Source organism: Episyrphus balteatus, chromosome 4 (assembly GCF_945859705.1).
Source record: "Episyrphus balteatus chromosome 4, idEpiBalt1.1, whole genome shotgun sequence".
NCBI lineage: Eukaryota > Metazoa > Arthropoda > Insecta > Diptera > Syrphidae > Episyrphus > Episyrphus balteatus.
Window position 1 is genome coordinate 7,869,206 of NC_079137.1, and position 20,568 is coordinate 7,889,773.

General features: G+C 27.3%; 1 protein-coding gene across 4 annotated transcripts in view; it reads left to right on the forward strand.

The window, feature by feature from the left end:
* The window catches only part of LOC129919902 (interaptin), a 171,313-nt gene that overhangs the window by 47,355 nt on the left and 103,390 nt on the right, over window positions 1–20,568 (forward strand). For all 4 annotated transcript variants that reach the window (XM_056001005.1, XM_056001004.1, XM_056001006.1 and 1 more), the window contains one exon: window positions 287–442. In XM_056001005.1, coding sequence (XP_055856980.1) covers window positions 287–442 — 156 coding nt within the window. The remainder of the gene's footprint in view (window positions 1–286; window positions 443–20,568) is intronic.

The window sequence follows — 20,568 nt, forward strand, 5'->3', positions numbered from 1 at the left end:
TTGGTTGAAAGAATCCTTTCTTAACAAGCTGTTGATTCGATGGTTAGTACCAAATTCATTGACATTATAGGCTACGGCTCCCATTCATTAATGGAAGCATGCAGAGCTCAAAGCTGAATACAAAAGACATAAGTTCGTAATAAATGGTTACCCAATCTCTTATAAACAAAAACCTCATTAAATCTACTTTATTTCTAAAAAAATCCTTTATTCTCAGTTTCCGTTTTATATTAAAAAAAAAATATTAATACCCTCAATGCTAATTAGTTTAATTTATTATTTGCAGCTGGAGGAAATAAAAACCAAAGAACGTAACATCGGGCAACTTAAAAAAGAGACAATTACGTTACAAAAACCTAAAACGAATAAAACTACGAACAACCACAATAATAATCATAAAAAGGATATAAACCCAAAGAATGCAGCTCAACATTCAACCGAGGTAAGTAAAGTTTTTATTATTAATTTTACTATTAAGATCTTTTAAGTCTCAATTTTTCTAAGAAATCATGAAAAATTAACCAATGTCTAGACACCGCAGTCAGATAGATGATTGCAAAAAAAGGGAGTGTCCTTTGCAACGTCTTCCCTTTCGATAATAAATGTCTTTATTAAAATCATCCAAATCCTCTAAGGTAGGCTCATAAAAAAATAGTTTTTCCATCTGCTCTATTCCTCAAAAGTCGTCCCGAGGCAATGCAAAAGTTAAAATTCATAGACAATCTCAGCGCAAGATGATCATCTCATCTAACATGGTAATTGCTTCGGCAACACCTTGTTTTGCCATTAAATTCAGATTGAACATCTTAAAGCTAGGCATATTGTAGGTTATAATCTGAAGGAAGGACAAGAGATCTTCGAACTACAAAATTTATCGATATTTGCCAGAGTAGAGAAGAGTAGTAGAAGAAGAAGAAAATACCCTCTTGAAGTTTTATAGACAACGTTTGAGGATTATACCTCTATATTTTGCATGTTGTGTGGCATTGATGTCAATTTCATGTTGTGATTCTCCTCACGGGCATTGATCTTGTAATCTGCCTTTTTGAAGTTGAAGTTGAAACTAAATGGAAGAAGTTAACTACTACTGCTGTTTGCTACTGCTTGCTACTCTTGTGTTGGCTGTAGTAGATTATTATGTGCGATGCTATCTTTGATAGTTTGTAGTCGTTTAGTTAAGCCTAGACTCTGTGGGAAATTCGATAAAAGCGATAGGTAGCTAAAAAGGCTTTAGCTAAGCCAAACTCTACAAAGTGATGGTTCGCGCGCATAAATTGCACTTTAAAAGTCTCTCTGATCCATTGATGATTTGCAAAATGCTAGTGATTTGCTTTTTTGCATCTTGATTAGACGAAATAAGTACTGAATGAGGCTTTGGGGAAGGCAGTAATAAAGAGTCATTGATTTAGGAGGTTTTTTGGAGTGAATGATGATTAAAAAGAGATTGTTTTGCATACACCTGGAAATTTAATAAGTTGATTTAAATAATGCATTTGGTTTGAATTTGGTCATTATGATTCTAATATTCATACGGATTTTGATACGAATACCTGAAAAAAGTCACTAATTCCTATTAAAAGGTCATTGCCAATATTTCCAGGATAGGAACTTGAAGACTTGTGTTTTTTTTTTAAACAGTAGTAAAACTCGATGAGTATAGCATTTTTGAAACATCTCTGATACTTAAAATATTTGTTTTTACTTACAAGGTAAAAATTAAAAGAAAATTCTTTTAAACGAAAGAGCTGATGCCCGAACTTGATTTTTCGGAATACCGCTAAAATATAAGAATATGTTCCATTATTTTTATTTAATGTCTCTATTGGCTCTAATTTTACTTAAACTTGACCAATAAATGCTTGATAGAGTTTAAGTTCGGAGGAAGTGCTGAAGAAATTATGTTGGCATTGCTTTTTTTTAACTTTAAAAGATTTTTGAGCAAATTCGTCAAAGATCTTGCTTAAAGCAAGCACATTCAACTTCTTATTTGAAAGTTAAACAAATTTACTTCCATTTAACTAAAATCGTTATGTTAAAATAAAAAAAAAATATTTAAGAAAAAGTAAGTAAAAGTGAAATGAAAATTGCCTCGAATGAGTTAGAATATAACTAATTACTAAAATTCCCAGTCCACCTTTTTTTTGTGCAAAAATCACAGCTTTAACCCTTTAACCATTAAAATGTTTAAAAAATTAAAATATAATTTAACTCTCTTAACCTCAAGTGAAATAGAAAGCTCAGGTCATTTTATTATAATCAAATTGTCTAACTAATTAAATTCCATCATAATATACCTGGGTGTTACACCAAAGGGGTAAATTCTTCTCAGATGACATTTTATCTCTATATTACTAAGCGTGAATTCACTTTCAATTTAAAAAAATATAATTAGTACCCTACAATTATATTTCAAAAAAATAACAAAACAAAAAAAAAATTAGCAAAACAGTTACCTCAACTCATGCTAATTTTTCTAAGCCAAAGACAAAAAAGAAATAAAACAATTAAAATCTGCATATAACATAATGAAGAAAAAACTTTCATTCACCTAAATCGACGGTCATCCAGTGGCAATATAATAGTTTGGCGAGTGCCGCCACTAATCACATATTGCCGATCAATTTATTTAAATTATTTTTTGAATACTTTTGATTAATTACTTTTTGGGTTTGTTGCTTTTTTTTGCAGATGATTTGTTTTTTCTAGTTCTCTCTTTTTTGCTTTGCTGTTTGTGTTTATTTTTTTTTTTTTTTTTTTTTATTTAGTGTCAGTATCACACAATTACAGTTGAGAGGGAAAGTATATTTTGTTGTTTTGTGTACCTATCTGGTATTAAAATTTGCATAAGTCTGTATTCATAAGAACAAGTCAACTGAATTAGTGTTTTATTAGACAAAAGTACATAATAAGTGTCACAACAGTAGCAAAATCGATAAATCATTGATACCTAGAGACTTTTTGTAAAGTGAATATTTTATTCAAGTTTATTATTTTAAAAGTCATTTTATTTTTATTTTTAATTAAGACCATGGAATGAAGACTAAGAATTAAATAAGTTCCTAAAAGTATTCATTAAAATGACTATGGTTTTTCTTTTAAGTTAAAATAAAACAAAATGCACAGAAATATTATGTTGGCAACCCTATTTTGAAATGATTTTTTTTTAAATAATTAAATTTTGTATCTAGTTGTGAAAATACTTACCAAAAATAAAAATATTGGCTTAAAGTCTGATATTTTGGGAATATTGCATAAAATCAAGTTCGTTTATCAGCTCTTTTGTTTAAGATTATATTTTTATTGAATTTTTACTTTTTTGTAAATTAAAACAATTTTAATGAAGATAGAGTAAAAATGCTGAAATAATCGAGTACTAAAAAAAACTAATTCTTTCGGTTCAAGTTTTAGAGTGATTGGCACAGTTTTCTTAACTTAATAACAAAAAAAATTACTTCTTGGTCATATCTTCGATTATCTGTAAGCTTAAAAAAATTTACTTTTATGGAAACAAATTGTAATTTTTTGCCAAATTCTCTCCAAAAAAGTGAGAAAAAAAGAAAAAAAGGTGGACTTATTTTAATTTTATTGATTAATTTATTTCAAAAACACATATAAAAAAATTAGTTCATAAAAAAAAATAACTTCTTTTTCATTTTAAAAACATAAATTTCTCCAAAAAATGTTAAAACAGCAACCAAATATGCCAATCCCATCATTATCCATATCCATTTTAAATCTTCAACTCTTAGTGATTGAAAATTCGTTAATCCAATTCCATAAGTAAAATTGAACTTATTAATTTTTCCAAAATCCATTAGCTCATAAAATGCCCTCCTTGTCCAAAATTCCATCAATCCAGCCGATTGAACTTCTAAAATATGTAAATTCAATGCATTTTTGTAGATTGAATTCTCATTCAAAGCAATAGCAGCTGGAATATTTCGGGATAAACACAATTCATCAGACCAACGAAATAATTCTAGATCAAAAAAAGTTTGTAAATCTTTATAAATTTTCCATTTCCAACTTGTTATTGCAAAAGCATATTTCGTGTCGAGATTATCAAGTGATTTTTCAAAAGTCTTAAAATTGTCTTCGATTTGAAATAAATTTGAATATTTTCTAACATTGGGAATTATTTTTGCACCAAGATTGAAATCAGATTTAAAAACAGAGATTTTCAAGCCAGATGATTGCATATCATCGAAGGATTTTATCATATTTTCTGTTGGAGGTTCAGTCATGTAAGACTGAAGAAATCCATCGTATGAAATTCTCATCATAATTCCAAGTAAAAATATCAGCGAATAGATGATTTTTGTACTGCAAGAAGCATTTGGTGCTTCGTATAGAGGCGTTCCAAGTATTCCACGAAAACAATCAATTAAGAAATCACAAATTGTCAGATTCGAACCTGATGGTAATCTAGCAGCTTTTCGAAGTAATGCAGACATCAAAATACATGCGAAGATTGTTAGAAGAAAAACGTTCATATGAAAGATATAGACAAACAATTTAAAGATAGGAATTTTCGATTCAATGGGCAATATGACGCCCCATTCAAGAGAGATAAAAGGATATGAAAAGTCTTTTGGAGTAGTCACAATTAAAGGAAAAGCACCTGATATCTCAACTTTACCATATAAAACTTGCTTATATATCTCAGGTGCTGAAAGTGAAGTATTAATACTTGATGTGTTCAATCTGGCATTGTGTCTCTTAGCGAAAGTTTTGAAGAAATTCCCCATAAATCCATTAATTTTCGTTTCTCCATTATCCTTTGCTGTTGAAGTGATAACACCTGGTTTTCCACCACCAAAGAAAACTGGCAATATTATTCCATGAAGATTTCGCATTCGATCTGGAAAAATAATTGATTTCTTGTTATTTTTGTTCCATATGAATTTTTCAATTCTAAATTCTCCAAAATTATTGTAACTGAAGTAAGTCGAAGAATTGCAGAAATCTTGAAACACTATTATTACATTAGTCATTCTATTTTGCAAACAGAAATGAAATATTTTTTTCAATTCCAAAACATTTCTTGAAGACGAAACATTTTTGAGCACAAAAATCGTCTTAGAAAATCGAAGGTGTTGAAGATATTCCAAGAGTCGTTGTTGGTGCAGAAATAAATTACTTGATGAATTCAACTGAATTATATTTAGAATATTTTCATTAAAATGTCCTTTCAAGTAAAACGAAGAAGCTCGAGTAGTTGATATGATTACAGGAATATCAAATAAAGTTGAAACAATGTGAATGAATTTTTCATTTAATAAATCATTAGAGTCAAGTTCTCGAGATGACTTTAACACAAAAACGCTTTGAAATTGTTGTACTTGGTTAAGGTTTTTGATGAAATTCAAAAACTTTGCATTATTTGAAGCTTCAGTTTGAAAAATATCAAAAGCAAATATTACAACGATACAAAATATAAGACTTGCTTTTTTAGTATGCATCAGGAAAAGTTTAACTTTATGAAGACTAAAACGAAAGTAGTTAAATGAAGAGTGGGAGTACGTACCCAAGACTGAAACTCTAGATACCATTAATAGAAGTTATATTAATACAATTAATAAATTATATTAATTACCTCTATTTTCTATTATTCTCTCATTAAATGTTAGAGCTAATTAGTAATGTGTTTTGGTAAAAGTCAATCACTTAAACCTAGGAGGTGAATGGAAATGTGTTGAATCATAATTAAATACAAACTATATAGTTGCTAGAAATGCAAACAAATTATAAGGACTACATAAATTTCGTTATAGTTTTCAATTAGTGGAGTAACTAAAGCTCAAAAATTGGCAATATTAGGGAACCCGGCCGAACAGCTTAGATTTTGATGATCTTTTTTTTCAAACGTCGGTAATTAAAAATACTTTAAAGTCTATAGATTAAAAATTGCCGGTGTTGCCGTTTTGATTTTTTAAATTTAATTGAAGATTTTTGTGAACAAAAACAAATTTTTTTCAAAAATTTTTCTTAAATTTCATAAATTAACTGATGCCAAAAGATTATATGGGAGTGAGGGACAATCTTCCATAGTTCCATAGTTCCATAGCGATAGATGCAATTTTCTTATTAATTGACTTCAAACACAAAAAAAAAATATTTGAACACAACGGCAACACCTACAATATTCAAATATACATTTTTTAAAAGCTAGACGCTTAGTCATATATGTAAAATTAAAATTAAGTTAATTAAATGAACGGCTTTTGAAAGAATGGTAATTGAACTCAGATTTTTGAAAAAAAAAAAAATTATTGAAAAAATTTTAACATGTCGTTTTTTAAACTTGGTCGTAATATAAAATGCATTTATTTTCAAATTTTTTTGGCCGCATTTATTATGATTTCAAATTATAAAAGGAAATGTCAAAATGTATTACAGTTTATGAAAAAAATTAAAAAGTATTTTATTTTCGAAGAACATTTTTTAATAAAAGTTTTGAAAAAAAAATGTAACTTATTTTTTTTTTAAAGTTCAACATCTAAACATAAAATTATTTTTTATTCATTTATTAACCCTTACTGTTGAAAGTTAAATATCAAAAATTTAAAGTTCCTATTTACCACAGTCTTTGAGAAAATTAATTATTTCAATGCAAAAATTCAGTTTTAATAAAAAAACCATTGAAATTGAAGTAATTTTTCATTTTTTTTTTCAAAAGTGTGATATATTTTACCTTTTTTGCTTCGAAATTCAACTGATAACATTTATGGCCAAAAATTTTTTTTAAATAAATTCATATTTTATTAGAAAAAGTTTGGAAAAAAGTCATTTTAAATTTTTCTAATAACATTTTTTTTTTAATTCTGAGTTTGAATACCATTTTTTCAAAAAGTCTTGATTAAATGTAGTGGATTTAAATTTAAGAGATAAGAATGAGCTTTTTAAAAATGTGTTTTAAAATATTGTAGGTGTTGCCGTTGTTTTCAAAATATTTTTTTTGTGTTTGAGGTCAGAATGTTAGAAAATTGCATTTATCGCTTAAACGGTGGAAGATCCCTTACTGCCTTTTATATATTTTCCTTAAATTACCTAGAGAATCTTTTACTATCATTTGTTTTATGAAATTTAAGCAAAAAAAAAATAATTTTAACTTTAAAAAACAATACGGCAACACCGGCAATTTTTAATCTATAGACTTTAAAGTATTTTTAATTACCTACGTTTAAAAAAAAAAATCGTCAAAATCAGAGCTGTTCGGCCGGGTTCCCTAATAATTTGCTTTAGTTACTCTACTAAATAATAAGAAAAAAAAAGAGCAAAAATATTTTGGGTTTTTTAAACTATTTTCTATAAAAAAAATTAGAGTACTGAATCTTAAAAGTTATAATTATGATTTTATTTTATAAATTTTTACAAAAAAAAAAAATGGTACCCACAAACTGTCATTTAATTTCTTGTATTAATAAAAATTTTCTAAACTTTGTCAAAAAAAAAGTTGAAAAACGGAATTTTCATAAAGTTTATCGACCGGTTTTCAAAAAAAAAAAATTGATTTTTCAAAAAAAAAAATTTGAAATATTTTTAAAAAATCCAAAATTATGTTTTCTGACAATTTTGTATAATTTTTATATAACAATTACTATAATTATAATTATCTACAAAAAATCGTTAGAGCCAGTTAACTAAAGTAACTTTTCTAAAATAATCTGAAAGATCAATCAGTTGATTTTCAAAAGGGTGAATTTGATTTGCAAATGATTCAACTTTACTTTAGAATAGGTAAAGTTAATATAAAAAAACTGTGTTGCCACGAAATTTCCTTAAAATAGTATTTTAGCTGGCCTGGCTAAATGTTGATTGTATGTAAAGAAAATTTAGTTATTGTCAGCAGTTTGGTTCATTTTCAATATTTCATAACTTAATTCTCCCAGCCCGTTATTTCATTTTTAGGAATAACTTTTAACTCCTTAAAAACAATTTTTTACTGATGATTCACAATATCATACATAAACCCTTTAAGACACTTCCATATCTTAAACTATTTCAACTTAAATTAACATAAAATAACTATCTCATTAACCTCTTAAAGTCGCTAAGAAGATTAAAAAATCATTTGTGCTGCAGACTCATAAATTTAAAATTTATAACATTTATTCTAACGGTATGCAATAAAAAAAGACTAAGTATTCCGATTCAACACGTTGGAATTTCCTGTAATCGTGCCATAATATTCTCACAGTCCACTCTTCTCACTAAAAACATATTTTATGGATGCGTCACAGATCAGAGATCAAATTTTGTAGCTAGAAAATTTCTACAACTTGTAATTTCTCAAAAACAAAAAAAAAAATACAATTTCGCAAAAATGGGCATCAAACAGGTCTAGTACAAAATTAATAATTTCAATTTTAGACTTCACATTTCACATAATCCAATTGATTTAAAGTTTCAATATTCTCATTTAAATCCATAACAAACATATCGAATGTCACATCTCATTTTGACAGAAAAGGTCAAAACATACAAAATCTAGTGTTAAATTAGATTTTGCATGCATAATAAATTTTCTATACAAATCAAAAAATGACAATAAAAAAAAAATTATTCACTCAAATCTATGCCATGAAGCACATCTGCATAATAATTAATTCTCATTAGCACTTCATGAAAAAATATATATTTTTCATAGATATACTACACAAATCTGCTGTCAGTATTAGTCACAGATTTTTAAATAAAATTAACGCTTTAGAAATTTTTCATAAATATTTTATCTTCTTTTACAAATTTATTTCTCATAATAAAAAATAGTGGTGCTAAACTAACTAAGCTATAAAAAAAAAACAAAAAAAATGAAAAAAAAAAGAAAATAAAAGAAACTTAATCCTCTAACTAGAAACCAAAACGACTATCAACTAAAAGATATTCTATCTTTGTATCTTATCTTTCTTGTTGCAAAAAAGAATCTATTAAAAAAACATGTATTCTAACATTTTTTGAATAAAATCAATGTTTTTGGCGACACAAATTCATAATTTTATCATAAAGTCTCTCCCCCTCATTAATTGTTAAAAAAAACAACAGATACAAAATAAAAGATACAAAAGTAAACAAAAGATCAAACACTGACCCACAGCAAGATAAATAAAAATCTAACAAAAAAAAAAACTATCTAACGCCACTCTCACTGTTTAAATTCCTAATAAGCATTATCTACTAGAGAGTTTTATTTTTATTTTTATTTTTATTTTTTCTACCACCAACGACTCTATCAAACATGTTTGATGATAACAAAAAAATCCAGAGATGGTTGCACATTGCACATCAAACTAAAAGATACTTTTACACCTGTTCGTATATCTAATTGATTACTTAAACTAAAGAGAATTTTATTTTATGTTTGAATAAACCGGTAAAACAACGAACAACATTCAAAAATTCAAAAGAGTACTTGTTTGCTCTCTTTCGAGTTGCATTCATGGTTGCCAATTTGTATTTTTTTCTGTTAATTTATATTTTCTTTGAAATTTAAAAGACTTTTTATGTTTTCGGATTGCAACTTAGTTATAAAAAAAAAAGATTTATTTAAATGAAGAAAAAATTGTCAAAAACTAGTTTTTGCATTTTTACAAAAAAAAAATAATTTTTTTATGAAAAATCAGCCAAATTTGTAAATTTTTTTAAAACGACTGTAAACGTTTTTTTTTTTTTATTTTTCTGAAAATTCTTCGATGTACAAATAAAGTTGCATATTTTTGTTGAAAGTCAAAACCATTTAAAGACATGTTTTTATAGTTTAAAATAATTTTTTGAGTTTTTTTTTTTTTAATTTCTTATAAAATGAAAATAAAATATATTTTTTTATGACTTTTTAAAAACTTTAAATATTGTAAGCAAATTTTACTATAAGAGCAAGTTCGTGTGACTTAGTCGTCAATTTTATTTGTACTACATAGTTTTATAATATTTTAATTTTAAATTCTAAGGTTTAATCCTTGTTCTAGTTTTAAAAACTAATTTTTTCGTATTAATTCATCACAAAATGAAAAATGAAGAAATGAATTTCGTTTCTTTATTTTGGTATATTAAAGATTTCTGTAGCTTCTAATAGTTCTGTAAGGTCTTACAATTAGGTGGTAACAAATTGGTTCAGAAAAATCGAAAGATTACTCTAAATAATTGTTCTAGTAAAATGAACAAAAAATTGTTGAAAAACTGGTAGTTTAAATAAGCAGTATTGATCGAAATTTCTACGGTTTGAAAAATTTGGAAATGGGACTATACAAACATTGTTCTTCATCACAGAATTGAATTCGATAAACAAAAATCTTCTCGTATGTTCTAAATTTCGTTGGCTTACAAAACTTTCGAAATTATTTCGAATTTGGAAAATTGAAGAAGTACCTATTTTCTTACCCAATTTCATCTACAACTTATGACTTCTGATCAAAAATAACGTTGAAAAATTCATACAAATCAATGGTTTTTGAAAATAAAACATGAATTTGTTCTATTTTTTTGTTGTTGTTATAATCTGAACCAACAGACATTTCTTATATAAAAATGAATTTTATTTGTTTTTGTGAAAATCAACAAAAGATACTATTTATTTGCTCAATTTTTCTCAAGAATGTATAAATTGTAAGAATTGACACTTCGCCTTCCTTCCTCTCTTAAAATGGACGTCACTTTCAATAACCAAGCTGCATTGAAAGAAGTCTCCACCAAAATGTAATTTTACATGAATTTTCTAAAAGATTGACATTTTTTATCTAGTTTTTTTTTTCTTTTTTCTACTTAATTTTGACAAGTTAAATTGATTTTAAATTAATTCACTTCTAACTTTTTTTCATTAAATTTTATTTTAAATTTAATTTTTTGATTTTTCTCTGCGTTGGCAACTATGTCCACATTTTTTTATTTTATTTTGTATTTGTTTTCAAAAGAGATCTTGTGTGTTGTGTGGTTTTGAATGAAAACTACCTCACTAATTCATTCAGTTTAACTTAAGATACACTCAGGTGCGCATGCGATCTTGAATTGATATCTTTTTAAAAAAGTATCCATAAAAAATTTATTTAAACTTGTTTATTAGAAATTTCTAAAACGCGCGCGTCTTTATAATACGGGTGCATTATTTTGCATCAAAATTTTGTAATTAAAAAAAATTATATACATTTAAAGATACATTTTACAAATTTTTGTATCTTTTCTAAAAATAAAAAAAAAAATACATTTTCAAGTGAAATTGGATACATTTGAGTGAGACAAAAAATAAGGATAAAGAAGAATCCAGAAAAAAATATTGTCACACGTTAGCAGGATTAAAATAAAAAAAAACCGCCCCACGTCTTGGTTTTCTGTTTTTCTGTTCGTTCGGTCCTTGTGATTCTGGTTTCCTTATTCTCGTCGTTTTATTTTGAAAGATATTTTGATTTCGAATTCACTTCACAGCACAACAATTTTTATTATATTTTTCTTCGTCTTCTGCTTGATTGTGCATCGCGTGAGGGAATTTTTGTTGTATGTTTTCTTTCAATGTTTTATACGCTACCGATTTGATTACCCAAAATTTATAATAGGTACCTAATAAAAAAAAAAAAAAACAAAAATCATTAAAATTCAAGAAGTGCAATTTCTTTGAAAAAAAATTGTTAAAAAAATAAAAACAAATAAAATAACAATTTTTCTAAGAAAAGGATAAAAACGGATGTTGTCACTCTTGTCTCATCCTCATTTAATGATCCATCCTTAATGAATTAATTTTCTGTATTTTTTTTCTCATGAAATCACGGTCATTGCATGCAGTTTTGTCATAAAAACTATCTATCTACTTAGCACGCAGGTAAACAATAATAAAATTTTAAAATTCTCAGATGCGGGTGATGAGTCGGATATAAATTCAGTAGTATTGTGATGATGATGATGATGATGAGCTAACTTCCTTAGTTACATTTCATAGATACTTTTTAACAGATAATTGTGTTATATTACCACACTCGGGTATTAAGAAGGTGTGTCGCTGGATTTAAATTGTATCTTTTATTTCGTGTGTGTGAATGTTCTTTTTCTAGATGAGAACTAAAGTATCTAGATACATGCACTTATAGATACAAGTCATATAAAAGAGGCTTAAAAAGTTGACATCATTGAGAGTTTGTGTCTGTCATTGATATTAAAAAAATTAAAAAAAACTATCTACAATCCAGCTTACTAGTGCGTGAAATCATATTCTGTGTTAACGGGAAATAATAATTCTTTACCGCCGCCGCGCCGCCGGCCGGAGTATACTCTCTTATAATCTGCAATAACTTGTATCTTTTCCCCTTTTTTTTGTATCTATCTATGATGTGTAATTAAATTGAAGAAAAAAAGTACAAGTGTTTGAAAAATCCAATAAAGCTAAAAGCCCTTTTTTCTTCTTCGTTACTCGTTTAGACCAAATACACAAAAAAAGTGAATTTTAAAATAATTTATAACGCCTCTAAAGATTGGGGTCAGTGAAAATAGTCGGGGCATAGTACAAGTTTTTTTTTATTATTTAGCATAAAAGTATAGGTACTTTCGTGGACCACCATCGTCATTGTCGATCTTGTTTTGTTTTTTTGGTGCGCGTTTAAAGATAAGAAGATATTTTACTTCTTTACAAAAATTGAAGATAACATCGCTTTCTTCTACTTCTTCATTTCATATAACTACTTTAGTCGGTTTGCGTCTCTATATAAAAAAAAAAAAGTTAAATGATGCTGGACGATGATGATGTTGTCGTAGTGTTATTGTTGTTGTTTTGAAGTTGCAAATTCTTTTTGCAAAAAAAAACGTGTAAAAAAGATACATTTTTATATTATTGCTGGCGGGTTGTTCTTATGCAAAAAAGAAAGAAGTTGCATTTAACCATATAGAAAAAAAAACATGTTGTTTTTGTTGTTGGTGTTATTTTAAAGTGGATGGGGACAGGTGCATTTTTATATAGAGGATTTATATTTTCTCTTCTCTCTCTATGGAATATATTGGAGCTATGACTTATTGGAAAAGTCACAACAAGATTCAAAAAAAGAAATTCGTTTAAAAAGAAAACATTTGGTTGGAAAGGAAAATCATAGATTTTTTTTTAAGAAAAAGGATTAAAACAAATTTTTCAAGGTGAGTTTTTTCAATAAAAAGTTAATAAATCTTTAAAAAATACATGAAACCAGAATGCTTAAAAATCAATATCTAAAAATCCAAAAATTTAAAGAAACTCAAGGCTTTTACAAAAACAATTTCCGCTAGAAAATATATTTAAAAGGATTTAGAATAATGGGCAAAATTTTCATAAGATACCTATATTTTTTAAGAGAATATCATTTAAAGATTTTAGTTTTTTTTTCAGAAATTTGGAATAAATTAACAAACTCTGCAAAAATTATAAAAAAAATAATGTTAAATTTGAATATATTCTTGATTTAACATAGTTTTTCAGAATTTGACTGAGAGTTTTAGATTTTCTAAATTTTCCAGGATTTTTGACTTTTTATGAACTAGGATTTTTAAGGATATGAATTTTAAATATCTTTGGCTTGTTTTTAAACTAAGGGTTTTTTTTCCACCAGAAATGGCATCAGAAATTAAATCTGTTAAGCCGGCAATTACCATTATCCTTTTTTTAAACATTTTTTTACAGAAATGTTTTAAGCAGTTTTGAAAAGAGAAATAAAAAAAAACTATTAGTGTTGTTTTTTTTTTTCAAAACACTTAGTTTTATTTTTTTGAAAAAACATATTTGCAAAATCCTTATATAAAAACTACATGTTTTCTTTTTTTTTTTATTTTAAATTAGGCACTGTAAAATATTAAAGCAACACTTCGTTCAGAATTCAAATCCATTTTGTCATTTTGAAAATTAATAATTGAATTTTATTGAATGTTGTATACAATTTTACATTTTTGTTCAATGTGATTATAGCCATCGTTATTATTTGCGTATTTTAATTTTTCTTGGTTTTTAAACGATTTTTTAACTAAAAATTGTTTGCTATTTTTTGAAAAACCATGGTTTTGAGCCCAAAAATTAAATCGCTGTTGTTGGTATTGTGCTAGCTTCCCATTTAGGCTTTTTTAAGCATTTTTGAATTTTTTTCATTTTATAGAAAACTATCTCAAAATAATTAATAGTTAAAAAGAATACAAAGAAAAAAAAATTAAAAAAGCATGGAACGAGTAAAAAAATTGATTTTTCAAAAAAAAAAAAATAATTACAAAAAAAAATGCAAAAATGTGTGTTTTCGAAATTTTTACTTATTTTAATTTTACGGCCACTAAAATCATATTTTGGTTGAAATCGGTTGAGTCGATTGAAAAGTGTTCTATAATAGGTGCCATTAGTAACACCACCGGCCCACAAAAATATCCGAATCTGAAGTTAGTTTTTCCCGTAAACCCTTAAATTGAAACATAACAAAGAAAACATAAACATAAAAAATAAACAAAAACAAAAACAAGATTTTTAATAATTTTATACATCCTACATTGACTTATTTCTGCCATATTTTGTAAACTCAAAATCATAAATAAATTCGAACCTCTATCTAATATAGAATCGGTCACATTTTGCTCTTAAAATCTATTTTTTAACGAATTTTTTATAAAACAAAAAATTTGCTTATAAACAACTGCAACAGATACATACATACATGCATAAATATAAAACCTATTGTCAAAAATAAATACCTTGTCTATTTGACCTTTAAATCTGTTATTTATTAATAAAACTTTCGTTTTCGTTGACAAAAAAAAAATCAATATTCTTTTATTCAAAGTGCATTAAAGGTTAAAAGGTGGTGTTGATTATTTCATTAATCTATTAAACACATCATTGTGTTACTCTTAACAATGTAGCTTCTTTTGTGGAAAAATGTATGAAAACTTTATTAATTTATGAAAAAATCAATCGAATTTATGACAAATCCGATTATAAATTTTTCATCGAAAGTGATTTCCCTAATTTTTTTTTGAGGAATTTCTTATTATGACTGCAGCAAACCAGTAAGAGTTTATCAACCAATTTTAACTTTGAAGTTTATTTGACTCAACCCATCACCAAAATTGCATTCAAATTTTTTTTTTGTATTGACAATACTAAATAATTATAATTAAGTCGTAGTCAGACCGTTCAGTGAAATCAATGAAATCAACACACAACAAAATACAATTAATACAGTAAAATAAGGAGAAAAAAGGGGTAAATCTCGGAATGAATGTTAGTAGAAATTTTTTTTGCTCAATATCTTCCTTTTGCCATTCTATAACATATCTCAAAAGTCTAGAAAAATCTCATGTCCGCTTGTCGCGATTTCAAGGTCAAATCGCGAAATGCAGATTTTCAAAATTAGCAAAAATAGGCTATGGTATTATATACACATATGATACATGATTTCAAGCTATTTTTTAATGCTGATTCCAAAAAATCAAAAATCAAGACAATCTGACGTCTCTGGAAAAAGTTATACCTGTTTTTCATCTGTCAACTCATATTATTATAACAGTTGCAAACTTACTGCCGACAAACCCTTAAAAGTTATGGTAGATGAACCAAATTTTGCATGAAGATTTTAGAATCCATCATTATTAAAAATCAAAACAATCCATTACAAAAAATATATATACCTACGAAATAATGGTATTTTTTTATGGAGCGGCAAATTTTAGGATATGCACTAAAGAAGATTCTTGTTCATCTTAGGAATAAGTGCTAATAGGCTATTTTTTTCATTTTAATCTTTGTTTGGATATTCTTTAACTACCCTCAAAAATCTAAAAAAAATCTCATGTCCGCAAGTCCTAATTTTCTTGGTTTGAAAATAAGGTGCAGATTTTAAAAGATTGAAAAACTTCACTTCAGATATTTGTGTCAGATCAACATGAATAAGGTGCATTACTTTTCAGGGATGGTCAGGTTGACTTGTTTGTGAGTTTTGTTGGAATAAGTGTTAAAAAATACCTTTAAATCATGTCGCTTATGTTGGTATACATATACAAATTTAAACTTTTCTTATTAATTTTTTAAAATCTGCACCTTATTTTCAAACCAAAAAAATTAGGACTTGCGGACATGAGATTTTTTTAGATTTTTGAGGGAAGTTTAAGAATATCCAAACAAAGATTAAAATGAAAAAAATTAGCCTATTAGCACTTATTCCTTAGATGAACAAGAATCTTCTTTAGTGCATATCCTAAAATTTGCCGCTCCATAAAAAAATACCATTATTTCGTAGGTATATATATTTTTTGTAATGGATTGTTTTGATTTTTAATAATGATGGATTCTAAAATCTTCATGCAAAATTTGGTTCATCTACCATAACTTTTAAATGTTTGTCGGCAGTAAGTTTGCAACTGTTATAATAATATGAGTTGACAGATGAAAAACAGGTATAACTTTTTCCAGAGACGTCAGATTGTCTTGATTTTTGATTTTTTGAAATCAGCATTAAAAAATAGCTTGAAATCATGTATCATATGTGTATATAATACCATAGCCTATTTTTGCTAATTTTGAAAATCTGCATTTCGCGATTTGACCTTGAAATCGCGACAAGCGGACATGAGATTTTTCTAGACTTTTGAGATATGTTATAGAATGGCAAAAGGAAGATATTGAGCAAAAAAAATTTCTACTAACATTCATTCCGAGGTTAAACCCTTATTTGACTGGATTAAATGTGAAATGAATATAAATTTCTTATTAAAGCCCGGCCCCATCAAAAAGTATTATTGACTCCGATTCATCAAAAAAATATTTTATGGCTTGTTAAGATGGTCAAAGAGGTCTTTAGGAAGTTGCAATGAGTTGGGAATGAGTACTGTAGAAGACTTTATTTTATCGATTAATTTGGTAACAATAAATGACTTTGTCATTCCATTTTGAGTTCGAATAATGAGGAGGGGGGTTTTGAAAATTGCAAAGTTATATTTGGAAAGCTATTTTAGACCTCGGGTGTGGAAGTTTAAGTGTTGGGAAATAATTGATTTTTTTAAAGAAGTAGGGGAGATGTTTTTTTTTTGGAAATCAAAGTAAAAAGAGGAAAATCTGTGAACGGAGTAATTCTGATTAAGAAATTAATTTTTATTTTTCAATTTTTCAAAAATTAAAAAAACCATAGATTTCACATGAATTTCCAATTCAACCCAATTTTCGTTTGAAAAAGCTTCAATACTGGTACCCTGTTACCCCGTATAGCTTTGTTTTGTTTCCAATATACGAGTACATACTTTTTCGTAAAAATCTGTAATTATGAAATCAAATCCATAACGAACAGATAGAAAACACGTCATAAACAAATCGTTTATCTTTAGATTTTACATACCAGCCAAGACTAACCATCATCTTAACTAATTATTATTTATGTTGCACATCATAGAGAATACGATTATGATGGATTTGTTAATTTCAAGTTTTAAACTTCAAAATTACCTTTAAATTTTAATTTAATTAACAATTTCAGTTGCCGCCGCTCCAACAACAAAATTTCTTTGAGAAAAATAATAATTTATCATAATTGTTTTGATGAGGTGTTTTTTTTTTTTATTTTTTCTTTCCGCGATGGTTAGTGTTAGATGGTTCAGATTTTTTATTTTGTTTTAAAAATTGTTTTCCGTTTTCTGCAACTAATCTGCAGTTTTACTTTCATTATTTTTCTTTTTCTTTGGTTTTTCCTTTGCGTGTAATCATGAGATTAAATAAGTTTGATGGTGGATTATTAAGATTAATGATTGATCAGAAGTTCAACACATCATACACACATATCATGGACTTGATATACTTCCGTCTTTGTGGAAAGTGGTATTGCTCTGAATTTTTTAATTAAATACAATTTCTTTTATTGATTTTAAATTCTTCTATCTTCTGTGGCTTTAAAAATAGAAACATACTTATTTTTATCACAATTAGTCAAAAATTTGATTTCCTCATTATATTGTCAATTCAAGCCCTAAGCAACAAAAATTTTAAAAAATGTTACGTATACGCCACAGTGACCATTTTCTTCAGTTTATTATAAACAACACGGTAATAATAATTTTTTTCCTCATATAAGAGTGAACTGTAATCTAGGCTTAAAAAAAAAAATAAAAATAAAAGTTACGTATACACCACAGTGACCATTTAAGTTTACAGATTTAATACAAAATCTGCTACCGCTGTAAAAAAAAACTAAATGACATCAGTTTCATTTTATATGATACAAATTTCTTTCAACATTTTTTCGTTTCAATACCATAAAACTAACGATTTTAAGCACCAAAAAGTCGAACTAAAACATTGAAAATTTGAAACTCAAACAATTATATCTCAATAATCACTCACACGATTTTTCATAAAACCACACAATTTTCATGCAGAATCTGTTAGCTTTTATTTGACACAAATCTTATTGCTGTACCAATTTTTTATATTCATACCTGAGGTTAAATGAATGAAAGAAAGATTTAAAATACCACTATTGTAAGACTTTTTGGCTTTCATGTTGAAACATTCATTTTTATTTGATTAATTCTATGAATAAGCATTCTAAAAGTTCCTTTGAAATTTCTTTACTAGTTTCATACATTGATCAATTTTTATCTGTAAATATAAAAAAAAAAAAAAACAAAATGATGAACTACTCACGAAAAGCTAAACAAACGAATTCTAATTGAACAATAGACAACAATTTGTTATAAAATTGGTTTTCATAATTCTTTTATATATTTTTTTTTTGCAAAAAAAGCATTAAAAAATTAACATCAGATTTGATTAACGGGAAACAAAGTATGTTTATGCGTGCGAGATATTCTTTTATTTGCAAAATAGCTGGTAATAAATTCCCATTAAAGAATTTTTTTTTAACACTCTAGCAGATATTTATCATTCCGGGTCAATGTTCTTTTCGGTTATAAAAGAATAAAAGATATTCTGTATCGATATCATGATTTGTTTTTACGCTTTTTCATGGTATTTAAAATAAAAACCAGTTTTATGATAAAAAATGTAATTTTACTAATTTTATGCAAACTTTGATAAAATTGCCCTAGTTTTTGTTTAAACGAGAAATATTGAGTTCATTTCTAAGAACTATTTGTGTTGTTTCAATTAAATATTTGGTTTCAATCAACAAAAAAGAAAGAGGGAAAAAGGTACTGATATTCTTGGTACTGCTATCCGTGGTACTGATATCCGTGGTTCTTATATCCGTGGCACGGATATCCGTGGTGCGGATATTCTTGGTACTGATATCCGTAGTACTGATACCCGTGGTACTGATATCCGTGGTGCTGATATCCGTGGTACTGATACCCGAGGTACTGATATCCTTGGTTCCGATATCCGTGGTACTGATATCCGTGGTACTAATATCCGTGGTACTGATATCCGTGGTACTGATATTCTTGGTACTGATATCCGTAGTACTGATATTCTTGGTACTGATATCCGTGGTACTGATATCCGTGGTACTAATATCCGTGGTACTGATATCCTTCGTACTGATATCCTTGGTACTGATACCCGAGGTACTGATATCCTTGGTTCCGATATCCGTGGTACTGATATCCGTGGTACTAATATCCGTGGTACTGATATCCTTCGTACTGATATCCTTGGTACTGATACCCGAGGTACTGATATCCTTGGTTCCGATATCCGTGGTACTGATATCCGTGGTACTAATATCCGTGGTACTGATATCCGTGGTACTGATATTCTTGGTACTGATATCCGTAGTACTGATATTCTTGGTACTGATATCCGTGGTACTGATATTCTTGGTACTGATATCCGTAGTACTGATATCCTTGGTACTGATATCCGTGGTACTGATATCCGTGGTACTGATATTTTTGGTACTGATATCCGTAGTACTGATATTCTTGGTACTGATATCCATGGTACTGATATTCGTCGTACTGATATCCGTAGTACTGATATTCGTCGTACTTATATCCGTGGTACTGATATTCTTGGTACTGATATCCTTGGTACTGTTATCAGTGGTATTGATATTCGGGTACTGATTTTTTGTGCAGTTCTATAAACTCACTATTACACTTTTGTTTCATAAAAAATTTATTTCCAAAAAATAAAAAATCGAACATGCAATGGAACTGACATCTGGAAAATATTTTATCAATTTCCAATACATCATAATACATAAACTTAATACTGTGAATTTGATTAAAATTCAAAATGATTAATAACTCGCAACTTAAAGGTCAAAGACAACTATTTTCCCATAAATTAATAATTAATTAAAAATAAAAAAAACCGTCTACAACCTTAGTAACCTATATACATATTTATACATCACAAACACAGTAAGATAGATCTCAACTCTCTTGTCTTCTTCATATTCAAATAAAATTTTTCAAAAAAAAACCATTCAAAGATAAGTTTCAACAATATAATTGCTTTAACGTGATTTAAGTGCTTCATTATTAAAAAAAAAGCAGCTCAAACTTCGTGTTATTCATAAATTGAAACTCTCAACATAGATGGATATCTATCTATTTGAAGTATCTCTCTCTCAAAGATAACAAGGTGCAAGTTTAAAGAAGATGAGCATGCAAGCATCACTGCGTGAGATATTCAATGGC